The sequence below is a fragment of the Phalacrocorax aristotelis genome, chromosome W (genome assembly GCF_949628215.1).
Source record: "Phalacrocorax aristotelis chromosome W, bGulAri2.1, whole genome shotgun sequence".
Lineage (NCBI taxonomy): Eukaryota > Metazoa > Chordata > Aves > Suliformes > Phalacrocoracidae > Phalacrocorax > Phalacrocorax aristotelis.
In genome coordinates, this window is record NC_134310.1 from 27139546 (window position 1) to 27165782 (window position 26237).

Below are 26237 nucleotides of genomic sequence, written 5' to 3' on the forward strand. Positions count from 1 at the left end.
GTGCCCTCGCTTTGACCTAATGGTGCCGCTCCCAGCATGCATCAGGCCTTAGCATGAGCTGTTAGCCAAAATTTGAGCAGGAGTACATGGGTACTTGATATTATTACAGCATAATAATTTATCATGTTGTTTTCCCCTCTTATGTAGAATATAGATGAGAAAACTTAGTATGGTGTATCTGTAGTAAAGCATCTCCTTGAATATATTACAAATCGCAAAGGATTTTTCATGCAGGGCTGAAGTGTGACTGGAAAGAGTCAAAATGGAATTTACAGCCAGTAAACTGTAGCAGTTTGTAGCTACTGATGTTAACTAATGCTTTCTAATCCTTCCATTTGATTTATGGCTGATTTGATGAAACATGCTTTTGGTAGCAACAGAGCAGAAGAGTGATGAAGGTGGAGTATTGGTAGTGGGGGGAGGGTGGGGGCGGGCAGCGGCTACAGGGGTGGCTTCTGTGAGAAGATGCCAGAAGCTGCCCCCATGTTCAACAGCCAGTTCCAGCCAGCTCCAAGATGGACCTGTCGCTGGCCAAAGCTGAGCCCATCAGTGATGGTGGTAGCACTTCTGTGATAACATATTAAAGGGGGAAAAACTGCTGCACAACAGCAGCTGGGAGCGAGGAGTGAGAATATGTGGGAGAAACAACTCTGCAGACACCAAGGTCAGGGAAGAAGGAGGGGGAGGAGGTGCTCTGGGTGCCAGAGCAGAGATTCCCCTGCAGCCTGGGGTGAAGACCATGGTGAGGCAGGTTGTCCCCCTGCAGCCCATGGAGGTCCGCGGTGGAGCAGTGTCGTGGTTTAGCGGCAGCTCAGCCCCACACAGTCGCTCGCTCACTCCCCCACAGTCGCTCGCTCACTCCCCCACCGGTAGATGGGGGAGAGAATCAGAAGGGTAACGCTCGTGGGTTGGGATAAGAACAGTTTAATAATGAAAATTAAAAGAAACAACAGTAGAAATGCAATGTAAAGGAGAACAACGAGAGGCGCAAAGCCCCGGGGGAGGGGGAAAGGAAGGGAGGGGAGAGGGGGAACGAACCGCCGGAACAAACTGCACGCGCCGCAGCCGCTCGCCGCCCGCCGACCCGACGCCGCGCCGCCTCCGCGCTGCCACTGCCCCCCCTCAATATACTGGTCATGGTGTCACATGGTATGGAATGAACCTGCCATTGGCCAGTCGGGGTCAGCCGCCCCCACCATGGCCCTGCCCCTCCCAGCCCCCCCTGCCACGCCACGCGGCAGAGCGCGGGAAGCTGGAAAGGTAGCTGACCCCCACAGTGAGGAGAATTAACCCCTTCTCAGCCAAAACCAGCACATTCTCCACCCCTTATTCCATACCATTTACACCATGCCCAGGTCCCATATGATGCAATACAACCGTACCAACCACCACCCCTCCCCTTCCCATCCTTTAACATAATACACAGACATCATTCCCTTAGTTCATGGATCTTCCCTGTAAAATGTCCATTAAAATGTCCATTGAGTTCACGCAGTCCATGACTCTGGGCTCCATCTGCCGTATCAGTCTTTCCGGGTGGGAGAGATGGTGTGTGTGGCGTTGGGTTGCTGCATACCGAGTCAGTCATCATTCCATCACTGCTGCACGGCTTGTTTCATAGTTGATCTTCCATGGGTTGGGAGGCTCGTACTCTGATATCATTGATACAACACAGAGGTGACACACAGTATTATATAGCAGTTCACATTGTGCCATTCAGTTCATTGACTGTTTTCACCCAAAATCAAATCCCCTTGAGGCACACATCGGATTTCTCCATCCTCCCGCATCACCCACCAAGTGCACCCAGGTCCTCGAGCAAAAACAATCCCACGAATGGGTTTGCCTTTGCCAGAGGCAGGAAGAACCCAGACTGTTTTGCCCAGCATACTTTTTCTGTGCACTACAGGGACTCTATCCCCTTCCACAGTATGTAGGATTTCTGACTGGGCAGGGCCAGCTCGGTTGGCAGATCCCCTCGTGTTGACTAACCACGTGGCTTTTGCTAAATGTGTATCCCAGTGCTTGAATGTCCCACCCCGCATTGCTCTCAGTGTGGTTTTTAACAGTCCATTGTACCTTTCAATTTTCCCAGAGGCTGGTGCGTGATAGGGGATGTGATACACCCACTCAATACCGTGCTCTTTGGCCCAGGTGTCTATGAAGCTATTTCGGAAATGAGTCCCATTGTCTGACTCAATCCTCTCTGGGGTGCCATGTCGCCACAGGACTTGTTTCTCAAGACCCAGGATAGTGTTCCGGGCAGTGGCGTGGGGGACAGGATATGTTTCCAGCCAGCCAGTCGTCGTTTCTACCATTGTAAGCACATGGTGCTTGCCTTGGCGGGTCTGTGGGAGTGTGATATAGTCAATTTGCCAGGCCTCCCCATATTTATAATTCAGCCATCGTCCCCCATACCACAGAGGCTTTACCCGCTTCGCTTGCTTGATTGCAGCGCATGTGTCACATTCGTGGATAACCTGTGCAATAATATCCATGGTCAAGTCCACCCCTCGATCACGAGCCCACCTGTATGTTGCATCTCTCCCTTGATGGCCTGAGGTGTCATGGGCCCACCGAGCTAGAAATAGTTCACCCTTATGCTGCCAGTCCAGATCCACCTCAGCCACTTCAATCTTGGCAGCACGATCTACCTGCTGGTTGTTTCGATGTTCTTCAGTGGCCCGACTCTTGGGGACGTGAGCATCCACATGCCGTACCTTTACAACCAGTTTCTCTACCCGGGCAGCAATATCTTGCCACAATGTGGCAGCCCAGATGGGTTTGCCTCTGCGCTGCCAGTTGCTTTGCTTCCATTGCTGCAGCCAGCCCCACAGGGCATTTGCCACCATCCAGGAGTCAGTATAGAGATAGAGCACTGGCCCCTTTTCCCGTTCAGCGATGTCTAAGGCCAGCTGGATGGCCTTTACCTCTGCAAACTGACTCGATTCACCTTCTCCTTCAGCAGTTTCTGCTACTTGTCGTGTAGGACTCCATACAGCAGCCTTCCATCTCCGGTGCTTTCCCACAAGGCGACAGGACCCATTAGTGAACAGGGCATATTGCTTCTCATCTCCTGGCAGTTTGTTATACAGTGGGGCTTCTTCAGCACGTGTCACCTCCTCCTCTGGTGATAATCCAAAATCTTTGCCTTCTGGCCAGTCCATAATCACTTCCAAGATTCCTGGGAGACTGGGGTTTCCTACTCGAGCCCGCTGGGTGATCAGTGCAACCCATTTACTCCGCGTAGCATCAGTTGCATGGTGTGTAGAGGGGATGTTTCCTTTGAACATCCAGTCCAGCACTGGCAGTCGGGGTGCCAGGAGCAACTGTGCTTCAGTACCAACCACTTCTGAAGCAGCTCGAACCCCTTCATATGCTGCCAATATCTCTTTTTCAGTTGGAGTATAGCGGGCTTCAGACCCTCTGTATCCCCGACTCCAAAACCCTAGGGGTCGACCCCGGGTCTCCCCAGGTGCTTTCTGCCAGAGGCTCCAGGTAGGGCCATTCTCCCCGGCTGCAGTGTAGAGCACATTTTTTACATCTTGTCCTGCCCGGACTGGCCCAAGAGCTACTGCATGGACTATTTCTCGTTTAATCTGTTCAAAGGCTTGTCGTTGCTCAGGGCCCCATTTGAAATCATTCTTTTTCCGGGTCACTTGATAGAGAGGGCTTATGATCAGACTGTAATTTGGAATATGCATTCTCCAAAAACCCACAACGCCCAAGAAAGCTTGTGTTTCCTTTTTGCTAGTTGGTGGAGACATGGCTGCTATTTTGTTGATCACATCCATTGGAATCTGACGACGACCGTCTTGCCATTTAATTCCTAAGAACTGGATTTCTCGTGCAGGTCCCTTCACCTTACTTTGTTTTATGGCAAAACCAGCTTTCAGAAGGATTTGGACTATTTTCTCTCCTTTCTCAAAAACTTCTTCCGCTGTGTTGCCCCACACAATGATGTCATCAATGTATTGAAGGTGTTCTGGAGCTTCTCCCTGTTCCAGTACAGTCTGAATCAGTCCATGGCAAATGGTAGGACTGTGTTTCCACCCCTGGGGCAGTCGATTCCAGGTGTACTGGACGCCCCTCCATGTGAAAGCAAACTGTGGCCTGCACTCTGCTGCCAGAGGGATTGAGAAGAATGCATTAGCAATATCAAATGTGGCATACCACTTGGCCGCCTTTGACTCCAGTTCGTATTGAAGTTCTAGCATGTCTGGCACAGCAGCACTCAACGGTGGAGTGACTTCATTCAGGCCACGATAGTCTACTGTTAGTCTCCACTCTCCATTAGACTTCCGGACTGGCCATATGGGACTGTTAAAGGGTGAGTGGGTCTTACTGATGACTCCTTGGCTCCTCAGTTGGTGAATGAGTTTATGGATGGGGATCAGAGAGTCTCTGTTGGTGCGATATTGCCGCCGGTGCACTGTTGTGGTGGCGATTGGCACCTGTTGTTCTTTGACCTTCAGCAACCCCACAACAGAAGGGTCCTTTGAGAGACCGGGCAAGGTAGACAGCTGTTCAGTTTCCTCCGTCTCCAAGGCAGCTACACCAAAAGCCCACTTGTAACCTTTTGGGTCCTTGAAATACCCTCTCCTGAGGTAGTCTATACCAAGGATGCACGGAGCCTCTGGGCCAGTCACAATGGGGTGCTTCTGCCACTCATTGCCAGTTAGGCTCACTTTGGCCTCCAATACAGTTAGCTCTTGAGATCCCCCTGTCACTCCAGCAATGCTGATGGGTTCTGCCCCTATATAGTTTGATGGCATTAAGGTGCACTGTGCGCCGGTGTCCACTAAAGCTTTATACTCCTGTGGGTCGGACGTGCCAGGCCATCGGATCCACACAGTCCAGTAAGCCCGGTTATCCCTTTCCTCCACCCGGCTGGAGGCAGGGCCCCTCTAGTCCTGATCATGGCAGTCACAACTCACTTCCTGTAAATGTGAATCAGGAGTCCCTCTATTACACTTAGAAATAAAATCAGCGCTTCTACTCCTCTGTCTGGGGACTTGCTCACTGGAAACTGGAGCAGCAGCTTTCCTGGAAGAGCCTCCCTGAGTGACTGTTCTTCCTTGCAGTTCATGTACTCGTGCCTGTAGGGTCGAAGTAGGCTTGCCATCCCACCTCATCATGTCCTCTCCGTGGTCACGCAGGTAGAACCATAGGGTGGCCCGTGGTGTGTATCCCCTTCTTTGAGCCAAAGGACGCTTATTCCTAACAGCTGAGACACTGCTCTGTCGAGGTGGGGAGTAGGACAGATCTTCTTTGAGTTGCTGGACCTCTTGGGATAGTTTCTCCACAGCAGAGACAAGCGAGGAAGAGATATTTGTGTCATAATCCCGGAGTCTATCTATCACCTCTGCCACCGTTGGTGTCTCGTCATCTTTCCAGGACATCACTGCCAATGAGTTTGCATGCGAAGATGGTGCGCTCCGTACAAACTTCCGCCACATGGGTCGTGTGCACTCGGCTTCATCTGGATCTTTGGATGACCGTTGATCATCCAGGTCACCATAAATCACCTCAAACACAGCTAATTCCCTTAGATACTGGATGCCTTTCTCCATAGTTGTCCATTTTCCTGGGCGATATGTAACATCTTCTTTAAAGGGATACCTTTCCTTCACTCCAGACAGGAGTCGCCTCCAGAGGCTGAGGGCTTGTGGTTTTTTTTCCAATTGCTTTGTCAACGCCCCCTTCCCCAGAAAGGGATCCCAATTGTTTGGCTTCTTTTCCCTCTAGTTCCAGGCTACTGGCCCCATTATCCCAGCATCGGAGCAGCCAGGTGACAATGTGCTCACCTGAACGACGGCCGAAATCTTTTCGCATATCTCGCAACTCGCTTAAGGACAGGGATCGGGTGGTCTCTATTTCATTTATTACTTCTCCCTCCTCTCCCCGCGATGGCCCTGGTTCTTCATCATCCCGTTCTAAACGAGTTGATGTCCGCTTCCAATATTTCGTCTTGTGTATGGGGGCAACTGATACTGGTACGGGTTTATTTTCTGAGCTAGCTCCGGTACTTGTTGTGGGGGTTTGAGTGGCTGCAGTGCCTGTTGTCAGGGCTGGATTGTCTACAGTGCCAGTCACTTTGCATTTCAATCCAGAGACATTCTCTTCCCCCTGGGGGCACTGAATACTGTTGAGCAGGGCTCGGTATGCATGGGCCAGACCCCAGCACGTTGCAGTTATCTGTGTCTCTCTGGAGTTCCCAGCGTAACAACATACTTTCTCCAAATATTCTACTAGTTTTTTAGGATTCTGCACTTGCTCGGGGGTGAAACTCCAAAACACTGGGGGTGCCCACTGCCCTAGGTATTTGCCCATGCTATCCCACATGCCCTGCCACTCGTAACTGTCAAGCCTCGGGGCAGATTTCTGGGTGATATTCTTAAGTTGCTTAGTCAAAACCAAAACAACATGCCCCAAAACTAACAATAAGTGCACCTTAACCACCCAAGGATGTTCAAGATACAAAAAGGTTGTTGTAACAAAGGCACAGACATCATAGAACAAAGTTGCAAAGGTACTATTCTGTATTTCCTCCATATAAAATCTCTCCGAGGAGGAGGTATAATTGCTAATTGCCTCAACAAGGTGGTATCCCAAGTACAGTAAGGGTTTCAGCAAAAACCCCAAATACCAGATAAAGCTGAAAACGAGTGTTTGTATAACAAATCTTGTAGGCAAAACATTACTAATCACAGCAGAACACAGCAGACTCAAACAACCAACACCGATTTTTAACACCAACTGCAAAAAGGACAACATGGTGCTGGGACCAGCAGCTGTTGTTATCTCCAACCCTTGAGCCCGACGTTGGGCGCCAAAAAGACTGTCGTGGTTTAGCGGCAGCTCAGCCCCACACAGTCGCTCGCTCACTCCCCCACCGGTAGATGGGGGAGAGAATCAGAAGGGTAACGCTCGTGGGTTGGGATAAGAACAGTTTAATAATGAAAATTAAAAGAAACAACAGTAGAAATGCAATGTAAAGGAGAACAACGAGAGGCGCAAAGCCCCGGGGGAGGGGGAAAGGAAGGGAGGGGAGAGGGGGAACGAACCGCCGGAACAAACCGCACGCGCCGCAACCGCTCGCCGCCCGCCGACCCGGCGCCGCGCCGCGCCCCCCCCGCGCTGCCACTGCCCCCCCTCAATATACTGGTCATGGTGTCACATGGTATGGAATGAACCTGCCATTGGCCAGTCGGGGTCAGCCGCCCCCACCACGGCCCTGCCCCTCCCAGCCCCCCCTGCCACGCCACGCGGCAGAGCGCGGGAAGCTGGAAAGGTAGCTGACCCCCACAGTGAGGAGAATTAACCCCTTCTCAGCCAAAACCAGCACAAGCAGATATCCACCTGCAGCCTGTGGAGGGCCCCATGCCAGAGCAGGTGGATGTGCCCTGAAGGAAGTTGTGACCCTGTGGGGTACCCACGCTGGAGCAGTCTGTTCCTGAAGGACTGTACCCTTTGGAAAGGGTCTATGCTGGAGCAGTTTGTGAAGGACTGCAGCCTGTGGGAGGGCCCCCACGCTGGAGCAGGGGAAGAGTGTGAGGAGGAGGAAGGAACAGCAGAGATGAAGCATTACAAACTGACCACAACCCCCATTTCCCATCCACCTGTGCCACTTGGGGGGAGGAGGTAGAGAAGTTAGGAGTTGAGCCTGGGAAGAAGGGAGGGGTGGGGGGAAGGTGTTTTAGGATTTGATTTTATTTCTCATTATCCTACTCTATTGTTAATTGGCAATAAATTGCCCCAACCCCTCAAATGTTGAAGGGCCAGGTTGGACGGAGCTTTGAGCAACCTGGTCTAGTGGATGGTGTCCCTGCCCATGGTAGGGGCGTTGGAACTAGATGACCTTTAAGGTCCCTTCCAACCCAAACCATTCTATGATAATTCTATGATAAATTAAATTAATTTCCCTGAGTTGAGTCTGTTTTGCCTGTGACAGTAATTTGTGAGTGATCTCCCTGTCCTTACCTTGATCCATGAGCCTTTTGTTATATTTTCTCTCCCCTGTCCAGCTGAGGAGGGGGAGTGATAGAGCAGCTTGGTGGGCACCTGGTGGCCAGCCAAGGTCAACCCACCACAATGGGATGCAATCAAGCTTGGTGACTAGATGAGTAGAAGTGCACACTGAAGTATACAGTGAGCCAGATGATGCAGCCTAATTGAATACATCATTCCAAGAATGTTGAAAGCAATGCAGTTAAAACTTGCTAGTAAATGTTTCAATAAAACACAAAAATCATTAGTAGCTTTGAAAGGACTTTTGTTGCCTCAAATGTGTATATTCTTCTTGGATAAAATGGAATAGCGTAGGAGTTAGTAGCAGTTAAGAAAGGATCACAGTTAGGAGTAGAGACTAACAGCTGAGAATTTTAGAATATTCAAGGTAGTAAATAATGCTTACGAAATATAAGAGGGTATTAGCAATGCATGCCTCACTAATGAGAATCTTCTCAAAAGAATACAAATTAGTAGAACTTCAAGGACTGACAGTGGAAACATCCTCATATAAAGAAGGTTGTGAAGATAAGGGAAGGCCAGATGTGAAGTCACCAGTGATAAAAGGGAACATCTTGCCCCAGAAGGAACTGAAAAATTAGACAATTGCAGAAGCACAGTAACTTTGGGAAAGGTAATTCCTTCAGGGGAAGATTGCGACCACTCAATTGAGGGACGAAAGGACTACCCCTCCCCACACACGGTCCTTCTGAGCATGCACAATGAATTAAAGTCACAGTGTAGCTTTAAAACTAAGCAGAAAAGATAGAGACCAATGGAAGAAGAGGATGCTCAGTCAGGTCAATGATTATGTATTAGATAGGCGTGGTGTGTTAACTGTCATGTATAAATGTCAAAATGGCCTCCAGTAGACGTGCTTGATTTGTGGAAATATTCCACCTTACACTCTGTGCAGAATAAAACAATGTCTCCTCTCTAAACATACTTTGTCTGTTTCAGGAGTTATTTTAAATTACAGGTAACACTTTGATGAGGTATTACACAAAACTGAAAAAAAATTCAGCTGACTTATGTAATAAATGTGGCTATCTATAACTGTGTGCACAACTATTTTTGTTTATCTTAAATTCAGAAAAAAATGTTTAAAGCATTCATCCTACCCAGAACTGTATTGTAGGCCATCATCTCATCAGTGATCTCTCATCAGGCCATAATTTCAGTTTGTGTATATATTTCAGAAAAGGGCATAGCCTGTCTAAAGATTGTTAGAGAATTCCCAATACACTTTGAATAAATTATTTCAAATTAGCTGTATTCACTGCTAACTTTACAATCTTACTCTAAACATCTTTTTCCTAAGCTTTTCTAGCTTTAACTTTTGTCTATGGGATTTCATTACACTTTTTGTATGAAAAAAAGGCTGCAATAAATCTCTAGTCATGAAGGTAATGTGTAGGTCTTAAGCAAGTGAATTATGAAACTTCTGGGTAATGTCTGCAAGTATTCAGGTACAATTATTTGTTTAGAACATACTCCTGATGTTGTTGAAATCCTGCAACATAACCTGACAGTACTTAGCAAAGTTAAATGACTCTTGAAAGGGATTTACCTAACAATTCACTTGGTCATCTTCTTTCCCCATCTTCTGTTTTCCACCACAGTGGTAAACAGCTCTGGTTTTTTTATATCTTCTTCAGGTGCTCATAATCTTTTGGAACCTATCTCAACGGGTAGTATAAATACCTGTTTACCTATCAAGATTCTTTGTGTAGTCCTTTTAACAAGGACAGTAAAGAAAATGCATTTTTCAAGGCATATCCTCAACCTGGTATATAAAATGGCTTTACCTCCATCTGCTTCTTCAGGTTCTCTTTAAAGTACAGTGTTAGATTATATATTTTACCTGAATTGGTTTCTTACTAATTTTGTAGCTTCTAGAGATCTTTAAATATCAACTGGCTCTTTGGCAGTTCATTATGATATGAAATAATGTAATTCCAAATATATTTCAGATTATTTGGATACTTTATCTTCATTCTATTTTCATCTTAAAATATCACTGTGTTCAGTTGTAGGTTCATGTATTTTACCCAGAGCTCATAATCCATTTTCAAATAGCTTAGACATAGGGCGTATTAAGTTAATTACTGTAGGTAAAAATACAATACACAATCTTTATATTTCATTTGTATTAATGTCTGTAGTCTAGATGTACTGTATCTTTAGTATCATATCTGACAAGTTCTTTCATGTAGCAACTTAGCATATATAATGATACATCTCAGATGACCTATACCCTTTTAGATAACTGATTGCTGAAAATAAGTTAGTATTAACACTTATAAAACCAGAAGCTGAAAATATTGGAGGATCATAGAATCACAGAATCATTAAGGTTGGAAAAGACCTCTAGGATCATCAAGTCCAACCATCAACCCAACACTACCATGTCTCCTAAACCATGCCCTGAAGTGCCACGTCTACACATCTTTTAAATACCTCCAGGGATGGAGACTCAACCACCTCTCTGGGCAGCCTGTTCCAATGCCCGACCACTCTTTCAGTGAATAAATTTTTCCTAATATCCAATCTAAACCTTCCCTGATGCAGCTTGAGGCCATTTCCTCTCATCCTATCGCTAGTAACTTGGGAGAAGAGACCAACACCCACCTCACTACAACCTCCTTTCAGGTAGTTGTAGAGAGCGATAAAGTCTCCCCTCAGGCTCCTTTTCTCCAGGCTAAACCACCCCAGCTTACTCAACCTCTCCTCATAAGAACTGCTCTCCAGAGCCTTCACCAGCTTCGTTGTCCTTTTCTGGACACGCTCCAGCACCTCAGTGTCCTTGTACTGAGGGGCCCAAAACTGCACACAGTACTCGAGGTGCGGCCTCACCAGTGCCAAGTACAGGGGCACGATCACTTCCCTACTCCTGCTGGCCACACTATTCCTGATACAAGCCAGGATGCTGTTGGCCTTCTTGGCCACCTGGGCACACTGCTGGCTCATGTTCAGCCGACTGTCAGCCAGCATCCCCAGGTCCTTTTCTGCGGGCAGCTCTCCAGCCACTCCTCCCCAAGCCTGTAGCGTTGCATGTGGTTGTTGTGAAACAAGTGCAGGACCTAGCACTTGGCCTTGCTGAACCTCATACAGTTGGCCTCGGCCCATCAATCCAGCCTGTCCAGATCCCTCTGTAGAGCCTTCCTGCCCTCAAGCACATCAACACTCCTGCCCAACTTGGTGTTGTCTGCAAACTTACTAAGGGTGCACTCGATCCCCTCATCCAGATCACTGATAGATATTAAACAAGACTGGCCCCAAAACTGAGCCCTGGGGGACACTGCTTGTGACCATCTGCCAACTGGATTTAGCTCCATTCACCACAACTCTCTGGGCTCGGCCATCCAGCCAGTTTTTTACCCAGTAAGCGTATGCCTGTCTAAGCCATGAGCCGCCAGCTTCTCTAGGAGGATGCTGTGGGAGACACTATCAAAGGCTTTACTAATGTCCAGGTAGACAACATCCACAGCCTTTCCCTCATCCACTAGGCGGGTCACCTGGTCATAGAAGATCAGGTTGGTCATGCCTGATCCCCTGGTTGTCCTGCACGTCCCTGGTGAGTGCTCTCGTGGTTTAGCCCCAGTCAACAACCAAGCACCACACAGCCGATCACTCCCTCCCTCCTGGTGGGACAGGGGAGAGAATCGGAAGAGTAGAAGTGAGGCAACTCATGAGTTGAGATAAAAGCAGTTTAATAGATAAAGCAAAAGCTGCGCACAGAAGCAAAACAAAACAAGGAATTAATTCACCACTTCCCATCAGCTGGCAGGTGTTCAGCCATCTCCAGGAAAGCAGGGCTCCATCACGCATAACAGTTACTTGGGAAGACAAATGCCATCACTCTGACCATCCCCCCCCTTCCTTCTTCTTCCCCCAGCTTCATATACTGAGCATGATGTCACATGGTACGGAATATCCCTTTGGTCAGTTGGGGTCAGCGGTCCTGGCTGTGTCCCCTCCCAGCTTCTTGTGCACCCAGCAGAGCATGGGGAGCTGAAAAAGTCCTTGACCAATGTAAGCACTACTTAGCAACAACTAAAACACCTCTGCATTATCACCACTGTTTCCAGCACAAATCCAAAACATAGCCCCATACTAGCTACTACGAAGAAATGTAACTCTATCCCAGCTGAAACCAGGACAGTGCACTCAAGATGAACCACTCCATAATCTTCCCCGGTACCAAGGTCAGGCTGACAGGCCTGTAGTTCCCTGGCTCCTCCTTCTGGCCCTTCTTGTAGATGGGTGTTACATTGGCAAGCTCCCAGTCATCTGGGACCTCCCTTGTTAACCAGGACTGCTGATAAATGATGGAGAGTGGCTTGTCAAGCTTCTCCGCCAGCTCCCTCAGTACTCTTGGGTGGATCCCATCCAGCCCCATAGACTTGTGAGTGTCCAGGTAGCTCAGCAGGTCGTAAATTGCTTCCTCCTGGATTATGGGGGTTTATTGTGGTCTCCATCCCTGCCTTCCAGTTCAGGGGGCTGAATACCCTGGGGGTAAGTGGTCTGACTATTAAAGACTGAGGCAAAGAAGGCATTTAGTACCTCAGCCTTCTCATCCTCGGTGGCAATGTTCCCCTCCACGTCTGATAGAGGATGGAGACTCTCCTTGGTTCTTTTTTTGTTGTTATCATATTTGTAAAAACATTTTTTGTTATCCCTTACAACAGTGGCCAGGTTGAGTTCTAGCTGGGCTTTTGCCTTTGTAATTTTTTCTCTGCATGACTTAAGAAGATCCCCATACTCTTCTTGTGTTGCCTGCCCCTTCTTCCAAAACTGGTAAGCTCTCCTTGTTTTCCTGAGTGCCAGCAAAAGCTCTCTGTTCAGCCAGGCTGGTTGTCTTCCCTGCTGGTTTGTCTAGCAGCACATGGGGACAGCCTGCTCCCGCACCTGCAAGACTTCCTTCTTGAAGGATGGTTAAATGGATATGCAGAGAGCAAACTGTGCAATCAGGGATGCTTTTCTGAGAGGTGAACTCTGAGCTAAATACCTCCTTTCACACATATGGAACCCATATTAATGTCAAATGGCATCACTTCAAAATGAGAATTGTATTCATTAAATATAACTGTTAACTAGTATAGCCAAGAAGTCTCTTTAGTTCTTCATACCCTTACTGTGAGGTATATTGTTGTGGTTCTTTAACCTCATACTTGTGTAGATGGCAAAAATGGGAAAGGAATTCTTTAACTCTACTAAAAAATTAGTAATCTAGAAAGCTACTTGAATGTTCCATGAAAGCTGCTAATAATATGCAATAGGAATTTTTGGTTTTTTTAATTATTATTGAATGAGTCATGCTGACATATTGATATAAATACTAATTTGGTGTTGTGCTGACAAAATCATAGATAAAATTTGGATAAAGCACTTAACCACTTGTGTGCATAGGACTGCAAGCTGCAGCCCCTCACATCATTGCTTAGACCTGGTCCTCTATTTTTAGTCAATAATGAAAAGCTAACTGCTGTCTTGAACAGTGAATCATCTCATTAAGGTAGAATAGGAACTTTTTGGGGTCCCAGAAAGAGACCAGTGGTGCTGACTCTGCAATGAAGAATATCTAAAGATATTGTTACTGAAAAGCAGCAGTCCAGGTACAGACTGGCCCCAGACAGAAATTCAGTGGATCTGTATTCTGGTCCAGCAATAAAAATGATCCCAACTGGCTAATAATCTACATTAAGCAAAAGAAGGGTCTGGAAAACTGAACTATCATTGAAGAAGATAAAGGTTTGAAATAAACAGTTTTCCCAGCCTCTTTGACTTTAGAAATGTATTGTTTTTCCTAAAAACAGCCTGTCACTGAAACTGTAAAACCCTGTAAGAGGAAGTACAGGAGAGGGTAAGCTACACTTTGTTAATAAAGTGCCTAGTAGTCATCAGCTGCCTTAAAGGGTCCTATCCTATGTGGCTGGAAGGATGCTTGTTTATGAAGCCACTTCAAAGAGCACGAATCTGTTCTCCTGCCTGTCAAATAATTTGCATGCTTTCTAGCCTTCAGTATAGTCAGTCCTTAGTGGTTACTGAATATTTTAAAGGGGATTTTTCTCAAGATTTCTGAGTCTGGCTTCTGCAAGTATATTCATATTTCTATAGAGATCAGGGTTTCTTCACTTCTGAGATTGCACCTAGCCGCGGTGGGGCCGGCGCTCTGGGCATGCGTGCGCCGCTCCTCCGCCCGGGGCGGGGGGAATGCGACGCGCCTGTGCAGGAGCTGCGGCGCCTGGCGTCCGCTGGGCACATGCGCAGAACGGGGGGTGGTCAAGCTGTGTGGAAGGAGGTGGTTGGGTCGTAACTGGGAGGTTAACGTGTCGTGGCGGTGCTTGTTTCCTCCGTTGTGTTTCGGTGGCTGAGGCGGCCGGGCTCGGGCTCGGGCTCGGGCTCGGGCTCGGGCTCGGGCTCGCGCTCGCTGAGGGCCGGGACGATGATGGCGTACTTCGTGGAAAACTTCTGGGTAGGGAAGTGCCGCGGGCCGGTTCCTCCGTGTCACGGGTGGGACGGGCAGGGCGCAGTGCGGTGCAGTGCAGTGCAGTGCAGCGCAGTGCAGTGCAGCGCAGCCGGGATACTCTCCGCGGGAGCAGCCTTGACTCTTATGCCACCCTGGTGACTGGGCTTGGGCCTTGCCGTGGGGAGCGCGACGGAAGGATGGTGGCCGCCGTCCCCTCCGCGGCACTCTATGCCTCCTGCGGCGGCCTCCTGTGCCTGTCGCGGCTCGCCTCGCCTTTGCAGGGCCGGGCCGGGCCGGGCCGGGCCGTGGGGGAAGCGCACTGCCCCTGCCTCGCTCGGTGGTCTGTTAGGGAGAGACGATGGGGGAGAGGGTTTGCTGAGCCAAGGGATGTGCAGATACGAGCGGGAGACCTTTTGCTAGGGGGTCTTGCTCTCGCAGCCACTGCGGTGCGTAGATGGGGCTTCTACTACAGTCTGATCTCTTTTCGTTAAGCCTCCCATACAATGCGGTGGTTTGGGGGAATGGTACTAATTGTAACAACTTACAGTTGTATCATGCAAAAGCAAAACTGCATTTCAGAACTTCATGTTTTTGTACTGACAGCTCATTTCTGTCTGCATGATAGAAGGTACAACCTGAACAGCAGCCAGCTAGAGAAACAACAGACTCTCCCAGTTTGATTTAGAAATGTAATTTGTCAGTCATCTCTGTGCAGATATAAATATTTTTAATTGAGTAGTTATACATGGAGAAAGATTTAAAATCTGGATTTGGATTACTGAACCTTGCATGAAATGAAGCTTGTTTTAATTGTGACCGTAGCTGGTCTGAAACATTAAAGTGTTCTTGTAAGTTATTTCCATTATAGGTAGCTAGGTTTTGTCACTTTGATTATGTTCATACTGGTACAGTAGAATAAAAAGTATTTGTTATCATTGACTTACTTAAGTCTTAGTACTACTAGAGTGTTGTATAAGCTTTGACATAAGCTTGATTTTTAAACTGCCTGATGCAGGTGATACTCTTGTTAATTGTGAGTCTATTAAACTGTTTCGGGTCAACCAAAATAAGCCACTTCTAAGTCAGTCAGTATATATTTGTTAATTGTTTTAAAACAATTTAATTCAACTGTTGGAAGTTCTGTGTATAGCTGAAACTCGTCTCTGTAATGCTGTGCATAGTAAGTCTGGAAGTTCAGGGATATAAAAATGTGAGTTTAAATTGGTTTTCATTAATTCTTTTTATTTTATCTTTTTAATTGCTGGCATTACCTGTAGATTTTTGAGAATGGTTGTGAGGCAGATTCCTTTATTTTCAAGTTCTATCGTAACATGCAAGGGCTGGCTGTTAATTCTCTTAGCTTTGTGAAGAGGCTTGCTCTAATAAGCATGACATATTCTCATATGCATTTATGTGATATGAGTGATAATGAGACTTGTCACGCTTCCATCTGGAGTTCCATTCACATGTTTATGCAGTGCTACTCTTCTGCTTGGCATGCATTTAGATGCTCAGTTTTGAGAGAGCTGTTGCAATATTTGCTCAGTCTCCTCCGTGTGTGCATTTAGCATGAGTTGACAACTTTTCATCTTTTAGTTCAAAAAAATATTTTTAATTATCTAGATATAGATAAAAATATCTGTTCTTCATATGCATAGTGCTTCTCTGGAGCTGATCTTTAATTTATTGAAGCTGGAAGAAGAAAATTTAAATTGCTGGGTTGCTTTTGTGTTCAAACTCCTCAAAATTTTCAGAACTGAAGATATGTTGCCAGTGTAAACATCAGGTGAATACTTGTCATGGTTTAACCCCAGCCAGCAACTAAGCACCACACAGCTGCTTCCTCACTCCCCCCACCCCAGTGGGATGGATGAGAGAATCTGAAGGGAAAAAGTAAGAAAACTCATGGGTTGAGATAAAACCAGTTTAATAATTAAAATAAAATGATAATATTTAAAGGAAAACAACGAGAGAGAGAGAGAGAAGTGAAACCTAGGGAAAAAACAAGTGATACAACCGCTTACCACCTGCCAACCAATGCCCTGCCAGTTCCTGAGCCATAATCGCTGCTTCCCCAGGCCAACTCCCCCCAGTTAATATACTGGGCATGACATGATGTGATATAGAATATCCCTTTGGCCAGTTTGGATCAGCTGTCTTGGCTGTGCCCCCTCCCCTCCTGGCTTCTTGTGCCCCTGTCCTGGCTATGCTCCCTCCCAGCTTGTTGTGTACCCGGTAGAGCATGGGAAACTGGAAAAGTCCTTGACTAGTATAAGCACTACTTAACACACTGATGTTTTAGTTGTTGCTATCAACAGTATTTTCATCCTAAATCCAAAACACAGCACTATACCAGCTACTAGAAAGAAAATTAATTTTATCCCAGCTAAAACCATGACAATATCCACCCCTTATTCTATGCCATTTACATCATGCCCAGCTCCTACCCTTTCCAGTATATTCCAGTTAATCACTGCAACTTTCCCTATCTTTTCCTATCTCTGTGTGTGTGTGTATCTATATAAAATATATCTCATTCCCTTAGTTTATGAGCTATCCCTCTAAAATGTCCGTTTAGTTCATGACTTTGGGCTCCATCTGTCACAACAGTCTTTCAGGGCAGGCTTGATGGTGTGTGGTGGTGGATTGTTGCATGCTGAAGCCAGTTCTGGTTCCAACACTGCTGCACTTTGCTTGGTTTAATCAAAGTATATTCTTCATTAATATGGGAGATTCATACTGTAATACCATTGATATGGTATATAGCAACCATAGGAGTGATGACATACAGTATTATATAGCAATTAACCTCGTGCCATTCAGTTAATTGGATATTCTCACCCAAAATCAAATCCCTTTGAGGTGCATGTTGGACTTCCCCATCCTGAGGATGAAGATTACATCCACCAAGTGCACCCAGGTCCTTGAGCAAAAGCAATCCCACGAATGGGTTTGCCTTTGCCTGAGACAGGAAGAACCCAGACTGTTTTCCCCAGTATATTTTCTACATGCACTACAGGGACTCTATCCCCTTCCGCAGTACATAAGAGTTCTGACTGGGCAGGGCCAACTCGATTGGCAGATCCCCTAGTGCTGACTAACCAGGTGGCTTTTGCTAAATGTGTATCCCAGTGTTTGAATGTTCCACCCCCCATTGCTCTCAGTGCAGTCTTTAATAGTCCATTGTATATTTCGATTTTCCCAGAGGCTGGTACGTGACAGGGGATGTGATACACCCACTCAATGCCGTGCTCTCTGACCCATGTGTCTATGAGGTTGTTTTGGAAATGAGTCCCGTTGTCTGACTCAATTCTCTCTGGGGTGCATGTCACTATAAGATGTGTTTTATAAGGCCCAGGATAGTATTCCGGGCAGTGGCATGGGGCATGGGATATGTTTCCAGCCAGCCAGTTGTTGTTTCTACCATTGTAACCACATGGCGCTTGCCTTGGCGGGTCTGTGAGAGTGTGATATAGTCAATTTGCCAGGCCTCCCCATATTTATATTTCAGCCATCGTCCCCCATACCACAGAGGCTTTACCCGCTTCGCTTGCTTGATTGCAGCACATGTGTTACATTCATGGATAACCTGTGCAATAGTGTCCATGGTCAAGTCCACCCCTCGATCACGAGCCCACCTGTATGTTGCATCTCTCCCTTGATGGCCTGAGGTGTCATGGGCCCACCGAGCTAGTAATAGTTCACCCTTATGTTGCCAGTCCAGATCTACCTCAGCCACTTCAATCTTGGCAGCCTGGTCTACCTGCTGGTTGTTTTGATGTATGTCGGTGCCCTGACTTGTGGGTACGTGAACATCTACATGACGTACTTTCACAACCAGGTTCTCTACCTGGGCAGCAATATCTTGCCACAATGTGGCAGCCCAGATGGGTTTGCCTCTGTGCTGCCAGTTGTTCTGCTTCCACTGCTGTAACCACCCCCACAGGGCATTTGCCACCATCCAGGAGTCAGTATAAAGATAGAGCACTGGCCACTTTTCCCATTCAGCGATGTCTAAGGCCAGCTGGATGACCTTTACCTCTGCAAAATGTCTCGATTCACCTTCCCCTTCAGCAGTTTCTGCTACTTGTCGTGTAGGACTCCATACAGCAGCCTTCCATCTCCGGTGCTTTCCCACAAGGCGACAGGACCCGTCAGTGAACAGGGTATTATTGCTTCTCATCTTCTGGCAGTTTGTTATACAGTGGGGCTTCTTCAGCAAGTGTCACCTCCTCCTCTGGTGATATTCCAAAATCTTTACCTTCTGGCCAGTCCATAATCACTTCCAAGATTCCTGGGCGACTGGGGTTTCCTACTCGAGCCCGCTGGGTGATCAGCGCAACCCATTTACTCCACGTAGCATCAGTTGCATGATGTGTAGAGGGGACGTTTCCTTTGAACACCCAGCCCAGCACTGATAGTCAGGGTGCCAGGAGCAGCTGTGCTTCAGTACCAACCACTTCTGAAGCAGCTCGAACCCCTTCATATGCTGCCAATATCTCTTTTTCAGTTGGAGTATAAGCGGTCTTCAGACCCTCTGTATCCCTGACTCCAAAACCCTAGGGGTCGACCTCGGGTCTCCCCTGGCGCTTTCTGCCAGAGGCTCCAGGTAGGGCCATTCTCCCTGGCTGCAATGTAGAGCACATTCTTTACATCTTGTCCTGCCCGGACTGGCCCAAGGCCTACTGCATGAACTATCTCTGGTTTAATCTGTTCAAAGGCTTGTCGTTGAGAGGGTTTACGATCAGACTGTGATTTGGAATATGCATTCTCCAGAAACCCACAATGCCCAAGAAAGCTTGTGTTTCATTTTTACTAGTTGGTGGAGACATGGCTGCTATTTTGTTGATCACGTCCATTGGGATCAGATGATGTCTATCTTGCCATTTTATTCCCCAAAACTGGATCTTTTGTGCAGGTTCCTCAATTTCATGTAGCTCTTTCAGGGACTTGGTAACTGAAAATTACTGTTAGCTAGCTTTCAAAAATATAATGCCATAATATTAATCAGAGGAATATTTTCATGTATACAGGGTCCATTGAGTAATTGCCTAGGTGGAAGGTATGAAACACATGTTACTTATTTGAAACTGCAGCAAGCAGCAACAGTTGAAACAATATGACAGTGATGTTTATCAGAGCATCTAAAATCAGTTTAAATTTACCTGCAGTTAGGTGAATGAAAAGAAGTTGACAATAGAAATGGACAAACCATAATGACTAGTGTAGTCTGTCTTTGTTTGTAGGTTTTGGTTAATTATTTGGAACATAGTTCCAAATGCTGTACGTAGTTTCAGCAAATACTTTGTCTGTATGAGGGAGTTGTGCTCACCCCCCCCCCCCCAATGGATTTTTTACAGTTATTATTTGGCATATTGTTGTAACTGTGGAGCAACTCTGGAATTTTCTTGATACAGACAAAATTTTTGTACCAGAAGGACTTCTATGCCATTATGATTTATCTGTATTAGGATTCTTGCATGCATAATCTGTTGGCCAGACGTGTGGGTTTTTTTTCATTCTATCTGACAGAATAGTCTGGGTAGTACTTTTAAGTGTAAAACTAGCTGTTGTACAACTTCTCTGGAGCTGATCAAAACAAGAGGCAAAGGATATAAATTTTTCAATTCTCACCCCAAAAATTGAAGCAAGTGACTCTATTTTACAAATTAATTCTTTTCTAGGCTTTTCCTAGTTAGTGTTTATCTAACAAGAGGGGTGGTTGTTTTGGTTATATTTCACTGATATATCTTGTTTGCTGTAGGCAGTTGTAAGTTTTAACTAGGGTTTGGAAACTTAATTTGGAGATTATCCAATGTTCATTTTATGACAATTTGAAGTAAATTAGGGACCTAAACTTTTTACGGTTAAAAAGAAATCTTGTAGTTAAATTGGAGTACCGCTTCCAAATGTTGCAATTCGAATATTTATCTGCCTGCTTCCTGGAGAATAAGTTGTGGGCTTGGTAGGCTATTTTAAAAAGAGGATTAAGCGGGTTATGACTTAAACTATACCTTTGTTTATAAATTATTTTTCTCGGTCTGTTCCATTTCTTCAATGTAATGTGGTGATATGGTCATGTTTAAAGGGCTGAATAGGGGTGAATAATGATTGTGCATGCTTAACCACTGCTAATGCATGTTATAAAAGCATAGGTTGAAATTATGATAATTCACTTATTGTCAAATGTTTCTTTACTTGCTGAACTTGGGGCAGGTGGGTGGGTGTCAAACTTTGAACTTCTCTCATCAAGCTTCTGAAGTTTGACCAAAATCAAAATGTGTTTGAGAACTGCATGTGCCTTTTATAGTCTCATCTGCTCTGTTTTTTCACTGAAAACAGTATTTGCAGCTTTCGCCTTCTTGCTTCTCACATTAGCTCAACAAGTAGTATGTATCTGACCAGTCATGGGAACTTTAGAATCACCTTAATAGTTGAGAAACATTTGTTTACATTGAGTAAAAAGGGGGTGCTATAAGAGACTATTAGCTTTTTACACTAATAGATGTTAACGTTGAGCAGTTTTGGTCCAAAGTAGACAGAGCTTCCACTTATACAATTTTATTAGAAACATAAATGCTGCTACAGATTGCCCAAAAATTTCTGGCTATTTTACCAAACATAAGTTTTAAACTCAGAATAATCTTTTATATGCAACACAAACTTATTCTTAAAATTTTTCAAAGTCTATTAAGTAGTTTAGTAAAACAGGGTTCTTGTAATCTGTTTCCTGTTATGTACAAGTCATGGAAATGCTGAATTCTGAGTTCACAGTTGCTGCCAGGGTTACTTTCATTTCCATGAGAAAATCACTGCAGGTATTTCTTGATGAAGGGATATGGAAGGACTGTCTGCCCTCTTTTTCCATTACTCAATTTATTTTGTATACAAAGTTGACTCATTGTAGGCTTATTTAAGTGAAGTGTTTACTTGTATTTGAAGTCTTGTCTGCTCTTATGGCTTGCTGTCAGGACACATCTATACTATATCCAAAGAAGAGCTCTTTTATGGCAGTGTAAAATGGGAAACTTCAACAAGAACGCTAGCTTCTGAAGAGAGTTTTGTTAGCTCTAGGGGAAAAAGGAGAAAGCTGCTAATGAACTTCAAAGTAATTAAATGGAGCCTACATAGAGAGGGGACTGCTTACATTTTGCATTCTCATACACAGTTTTACAGTTGTTTTCTGTTGAGTAATTATGGGATCTTCCTCAACAGATGGTGTTTTAGCCCTGAAATGACATTCTGAATGGTCTTTCAAACTGATGTGGAAGTCTGTTGCATATAACCTGATATAAATGATAAAAGAGATTCCTCTTTCTCCAAGATCCGGCTTCTAGAAGAATCTGCATCTGACTTCACTGTCTGTCTGTCATAGCAGTGGATGGTAATTGCTTCTGAATGGGAGTGGAAGGTCTCATCTCCAATATCTGCTGTGTTCATTGTTACGAAAATTTCACAACTGGCCTGTGCAGACTGAGGAGAGAGGCTAGGAAGCAAAGTATAGAATTACAAGAGTAATTCTTTATTCATGCACATGAGGTACCCCATTCAAATTGGGGCACCCTGCATGCAGTTTTACACATGGTTCTTATACCTTTCAAGCTATTCAGGTACAACATGATTTGACCAATCACTACTTAACACACACATACTACTGTTTTGCAAAGCAACTATAATTCTGTGGCGGCATCATACACCTGCTTCTTTCCTGATCTAGATGTCCCTGGTGTCGGTCTTGATACAGTTATTTGTCTATGATTCTATGATAAGGGGAGAGTTTCACAGAGGTGTCAGAGGGCTTGGATGCTGGCATGATCTGGGTAGTCCAGGAGTACCCTTTTATCTTCAGGGTGGGGGCTGTCGTCCTCCTCCTTGCAATGAGCTGGGGTCCTTTAGTCATGCTTACTTAACCATGACTGTGCAGTATACAATGTAAACTATATAGATCTTAAGAAAGTTCGTACAATTTCGTACTTTAAAGACTAATTGATACAATGGTTAGGGAATGAGATTTTTTCCTAATGTTACAAGATACAAAGATGATCAGGGGACTGGAGCATCTTTCTTATGAGGAAATGCTGAAAGACCTGGGTTTGTTCAGCCTGGAGAAGAGAAGACTGATGGGGGATCTCATCAATACTTATAAATATCTAAAGGGTGGGTGTCAAGAGGATGGGGCCAGATTCTTTTCAGTGGTGCCCAACGACAGGACAAGGGGTGATGGGCAGAAATTGGAACACAGGAAGTTCCACCTAAATATGAGGAAAAGCTTCTTTCCTGTGAGGGTGCCAGAGCAGTGGAACAGGCTGCCCAGAGAGGTTGTAGAGTCTCCTTCTTTGGAAATATTCAAAACCCACCTGGACGCAGCCCTGTGCACCCTGCTGTAGGTGTACCTGCTTAAGCAGGGGGGTTGGACAAGATGATCTCCATAGGTCCCTTCCAACCCCTGCCATTCTGTGATTTATTTTTAAGTAGGCTGGTACTGGGCTTTTTGTGATCCCAGCTATCCTGTTAAGGATAAGGAGCAGGTAAAAACATGTAATGAAGAAAAATTGGCTAGACATACAATTTCCATGTATAGAATTTTATACAGTGTCTATGGGGAGGTGTAGTGTTGAAGAAAAAAAACCAAAACGCAAACAGTGTTGATGGCTGATGTGCATGTAGATGATACATACTTGTTTTTTGTAAATTGAACTACCTTTTTTCCTCTTAGCTGCAGCATATATCTCTCTTTATCCTAAATAGAGGGCCTTAACTCTGCTGCTCAGTGTATGAATTGTTTGAGCTACTCTTCATGAAAATAACTACTAAATGAAGTAGTTGTGGATAGGCCATGTAGTTTTTCCTAAGCAGAAAAACATATGCTCTCTGCGCTGAGATACCATGCTTTGACATAGTACACATGTCTCCAAATATGAGCAGAAGATAATGTAATTTATAGACTTGTCATCAGGTTAATCATCAGTACTCTTGATCATGTAACTTGTAAATAATTGAACAGTTTTGAAATCTAGATGTGTTTGCTCATAGGTGGAGCTTGATATTGGTAAGGTAGGCTGCGCTTGGCATTATATTTGCAAGTGAAAACGTCTTTTAGCTGTGCCAAACTTAAGCCACATAGGCCCTCAAATCTGTGAGTCTGCTTTGGACTTGCTGCTTTGTTTAAACCTTAATATATTTTTCACAGAGCCTCTTAGCCTCTGATAACTATTGATAATGTCTAAAAGGTGTGGCTTTCAGGGGACTTTCTTTCTTTCTTTGTTTTCTCTCTTGTGCTTTCTGCTATTCAATGTGAAGTCAAGAACCAAGAATAGGACTGATTTGAAAACATTTAAGTGGAAAAACTAGTTTGTTTGCAGTAATCTTCAGTTACAGTGAGGGAATAAGATGGTGATGGGAATTGTTTTTTCTGGGTCATTCCATTTTGTAAAGGTTTGCAAAGTTATATTTCTGATTATCAGCCCTCAGGAAGGCTGAAGCCAGAGGCTGGGTCATGGCTATGCTACCCTTCCTGTATTTCTACACTGGCAGGAAATGTATGGAGCTCCAGTATAAAAAAAGATTAAAAGCTACCCCATTATGAAAAGTAGCTTTTAAAAGTTCAGAAGCAATCTGTGTTCAGCATATTTTGATCAATGTGTAGGTTTAGGTAGAAGAAATACCTTAAAGTAAGGGAAAGAACATTTTATAAAGGATGACTTTACTAGTTTTTCTGAATGAAATGCTTAACACTTATTTGTAGAAGTTTATCTTCGACACTGTCTCCCAGAACATCCTCATGGACAAGCTGTAGGAAGTGTGGGTTAGATGAGTGGATAGTGAGATGGATAGAGAACTGGCTGAACAACTGAGCTCAGAGGGTTGTGATCAACGGGGCAGAGTCTGGTTGGAGGCCTGTAACTAGTGGTGTTCCCCAGGGGTCTGTACTGGGTCCAGTCCTGTTCAATGTATTCTTCAGTGATCTGGATGAAGGGACAGAGTGTAACCTCAGCAAGTTCACTGATATCACCAATCTGGGAGGAGTGGCTGATACACCAGAAGGCTGTGCTGCCATCCAACGAGACCTGGACAGGCTGGAGAGCTGGGCCAAAGGGAACCTGATGAAATTCAACAAGAGCAAGTGTAGGGTCCTGCACCTGGGGAGGAACAACCCCATGCACCAGTACAGGCTGGGGGTTGACCTGCTGGAAAGCAGCTCTGCTGAGAAGGACCTGGGAGCGCTGGTGGACAGCAGGTTGACCATGAGCCAGCACTGTGCCCTTGGGACCAAGGCCAATGGTATCCTGGGCTGCATTAAAAGGAGTGTGACCAGCAGGTGGAGGGAGGTTATCCTCCCCCTCTACTCCACCCTTTGGAGTACTCCACCACATCTGGAGTACTGTGTTCAGTTTTGGGCCCCCCAGTTCAAGAAGGACAGGGAACTGCTTGAGCAAGTCCAGTGGAGAGCTACCGAGATGATCAAGGGACTGGAGCACCTCCCTTATGAGGAAAGGCTGAGAGACCTGGGTTTGTTCAGCCTGGAGAAGAGAAGACTGATGGGGGATCTCATCAATACTTATAAATATCTGAAGTGTGGGTGTCAGGAGGATGGGGCCAGACTCTTTTCAGTGGTGCCCAATGACAGGACAAGGGGCAATGGGCACAAGCTGGAACACAGGAAGTTCCGCCAGAATATGAGGAAAAACTTCTTTCCTGTGAGGGTGCCAGAGCAGTGAAACAGGCTGCCCAGAGAGGTTGTGGAGTCTCTTTCCATGGAAACATTCAAACCCCACCTGGACACAGTCCTGTGCCCCCTGCTCTAGGTATGCCTGCTTAAGCAGGGGTTTGGACAATATGATCTCCATAGGTCCCTTCCAACCCCTATCATTCTGTGATTCTGTGATCTCCAAATTTGGGTGCAGTAACAACTTTGGAGTACGTAAATAAAAGGGGGTTTTTTGTATCGGAATTTAAAATATCAGTAAGATCTTAATTACAGTGTTATTCTGGTGGTTTTGTAATGCAGCAGCATTCAGGGTTTATACTTGAGTAAATACAAAAAGTTAATAGGGTAATTGTTAGTACACCAGTAGTCAAATTTATTCTGAGCTTCCAAGTGGTTAAATAGGAGTGAAAGGGGGGTGAAATTGTTTAGGTTTTGCATTTGCAGTTATCTTATTTTTAATAAAGGTGGCTCTGCCTTTCTCAAACCTAATTTGCTAGTTATTAGTTCTTAATTGCATTCCCCATGTATAAAGTGTTTAAAAACATGTTTGTATAGCATCATATTTGTTATCATTAACTACTCCAAACAGTTTATTGAACTGTTGTGATTAGACTGGTACTTGGAATAGTAAGACTATGTTTAAAAAAAAAAAAATTACATTTCCTACTAGTTGGTGTTTTCTCCTTTTATTTTTCAAACATATAAAAGCCTTGCTCTGTAGATAGGGCTTTTAAAGTTTGCTGTATTTTGGTGTATTCAGTTTAATTCTGCTTGTACTTTTTACAGACCTTTCTGTAATTGCACTTATGCTAAACTGATCTGCATTTTAATGAAATTTTTCAGGTTACAATTTACTGCAATCTTAGGAACAATAATTTTATAGGTGTCTGTTTGTTTTTTGTTTTCCCCAGTGCTTGGAAGAAGTAAAGCAAATAATTCTAGTGCAGTTAACACTTCACACAGTGGGCCTATTGCTGTGGCGGCTGTGAGGTTCTTCCATCCACCTGTGGCTGCTTCCTCTTAAGCTGGCAGATCCCTGCCTGCTGC

At 45.3% G+C, this 26237-nt stretch overlaps 1 protein-coding gene and 1 long non-coding RNA gene across 7 annotated transcripts in view; one reads left to right on the top strand and one right to left on the bottom strand.

Moving 5' to 3' along the window:
• LOC142049855 (uncharacterized) overlaps positions 1 to 26237 on the bottom strand; it is a 704768-nt gene that overhangs the window by 427152 nt on the left and 251379 nt on the right. The window lies entirely within an intron of this gene.
• Positions 14221 to 26237, top strand: part of LOC142049314 (F-BAR domain only protein 2-like) — a 105315-nt gene continuing 93298 nt past the window's right edge. For all 6 annotated transcript variants that reach the window (XM_075076918.1, XM_075076921.1, XM_075076922.1 and 3 more), the window contains exon 1: positions 14221 to 14488. In XM_075076918.1, the coding sequence (XP_074933019.1) occupies positions 14459 to 14488 (30 nt within the window). In that variant the 5' untranslated portion in view covers positions 14221 to 14458. The remainder of the gene's footprint in view (positions 14489 to 26237) is intronic.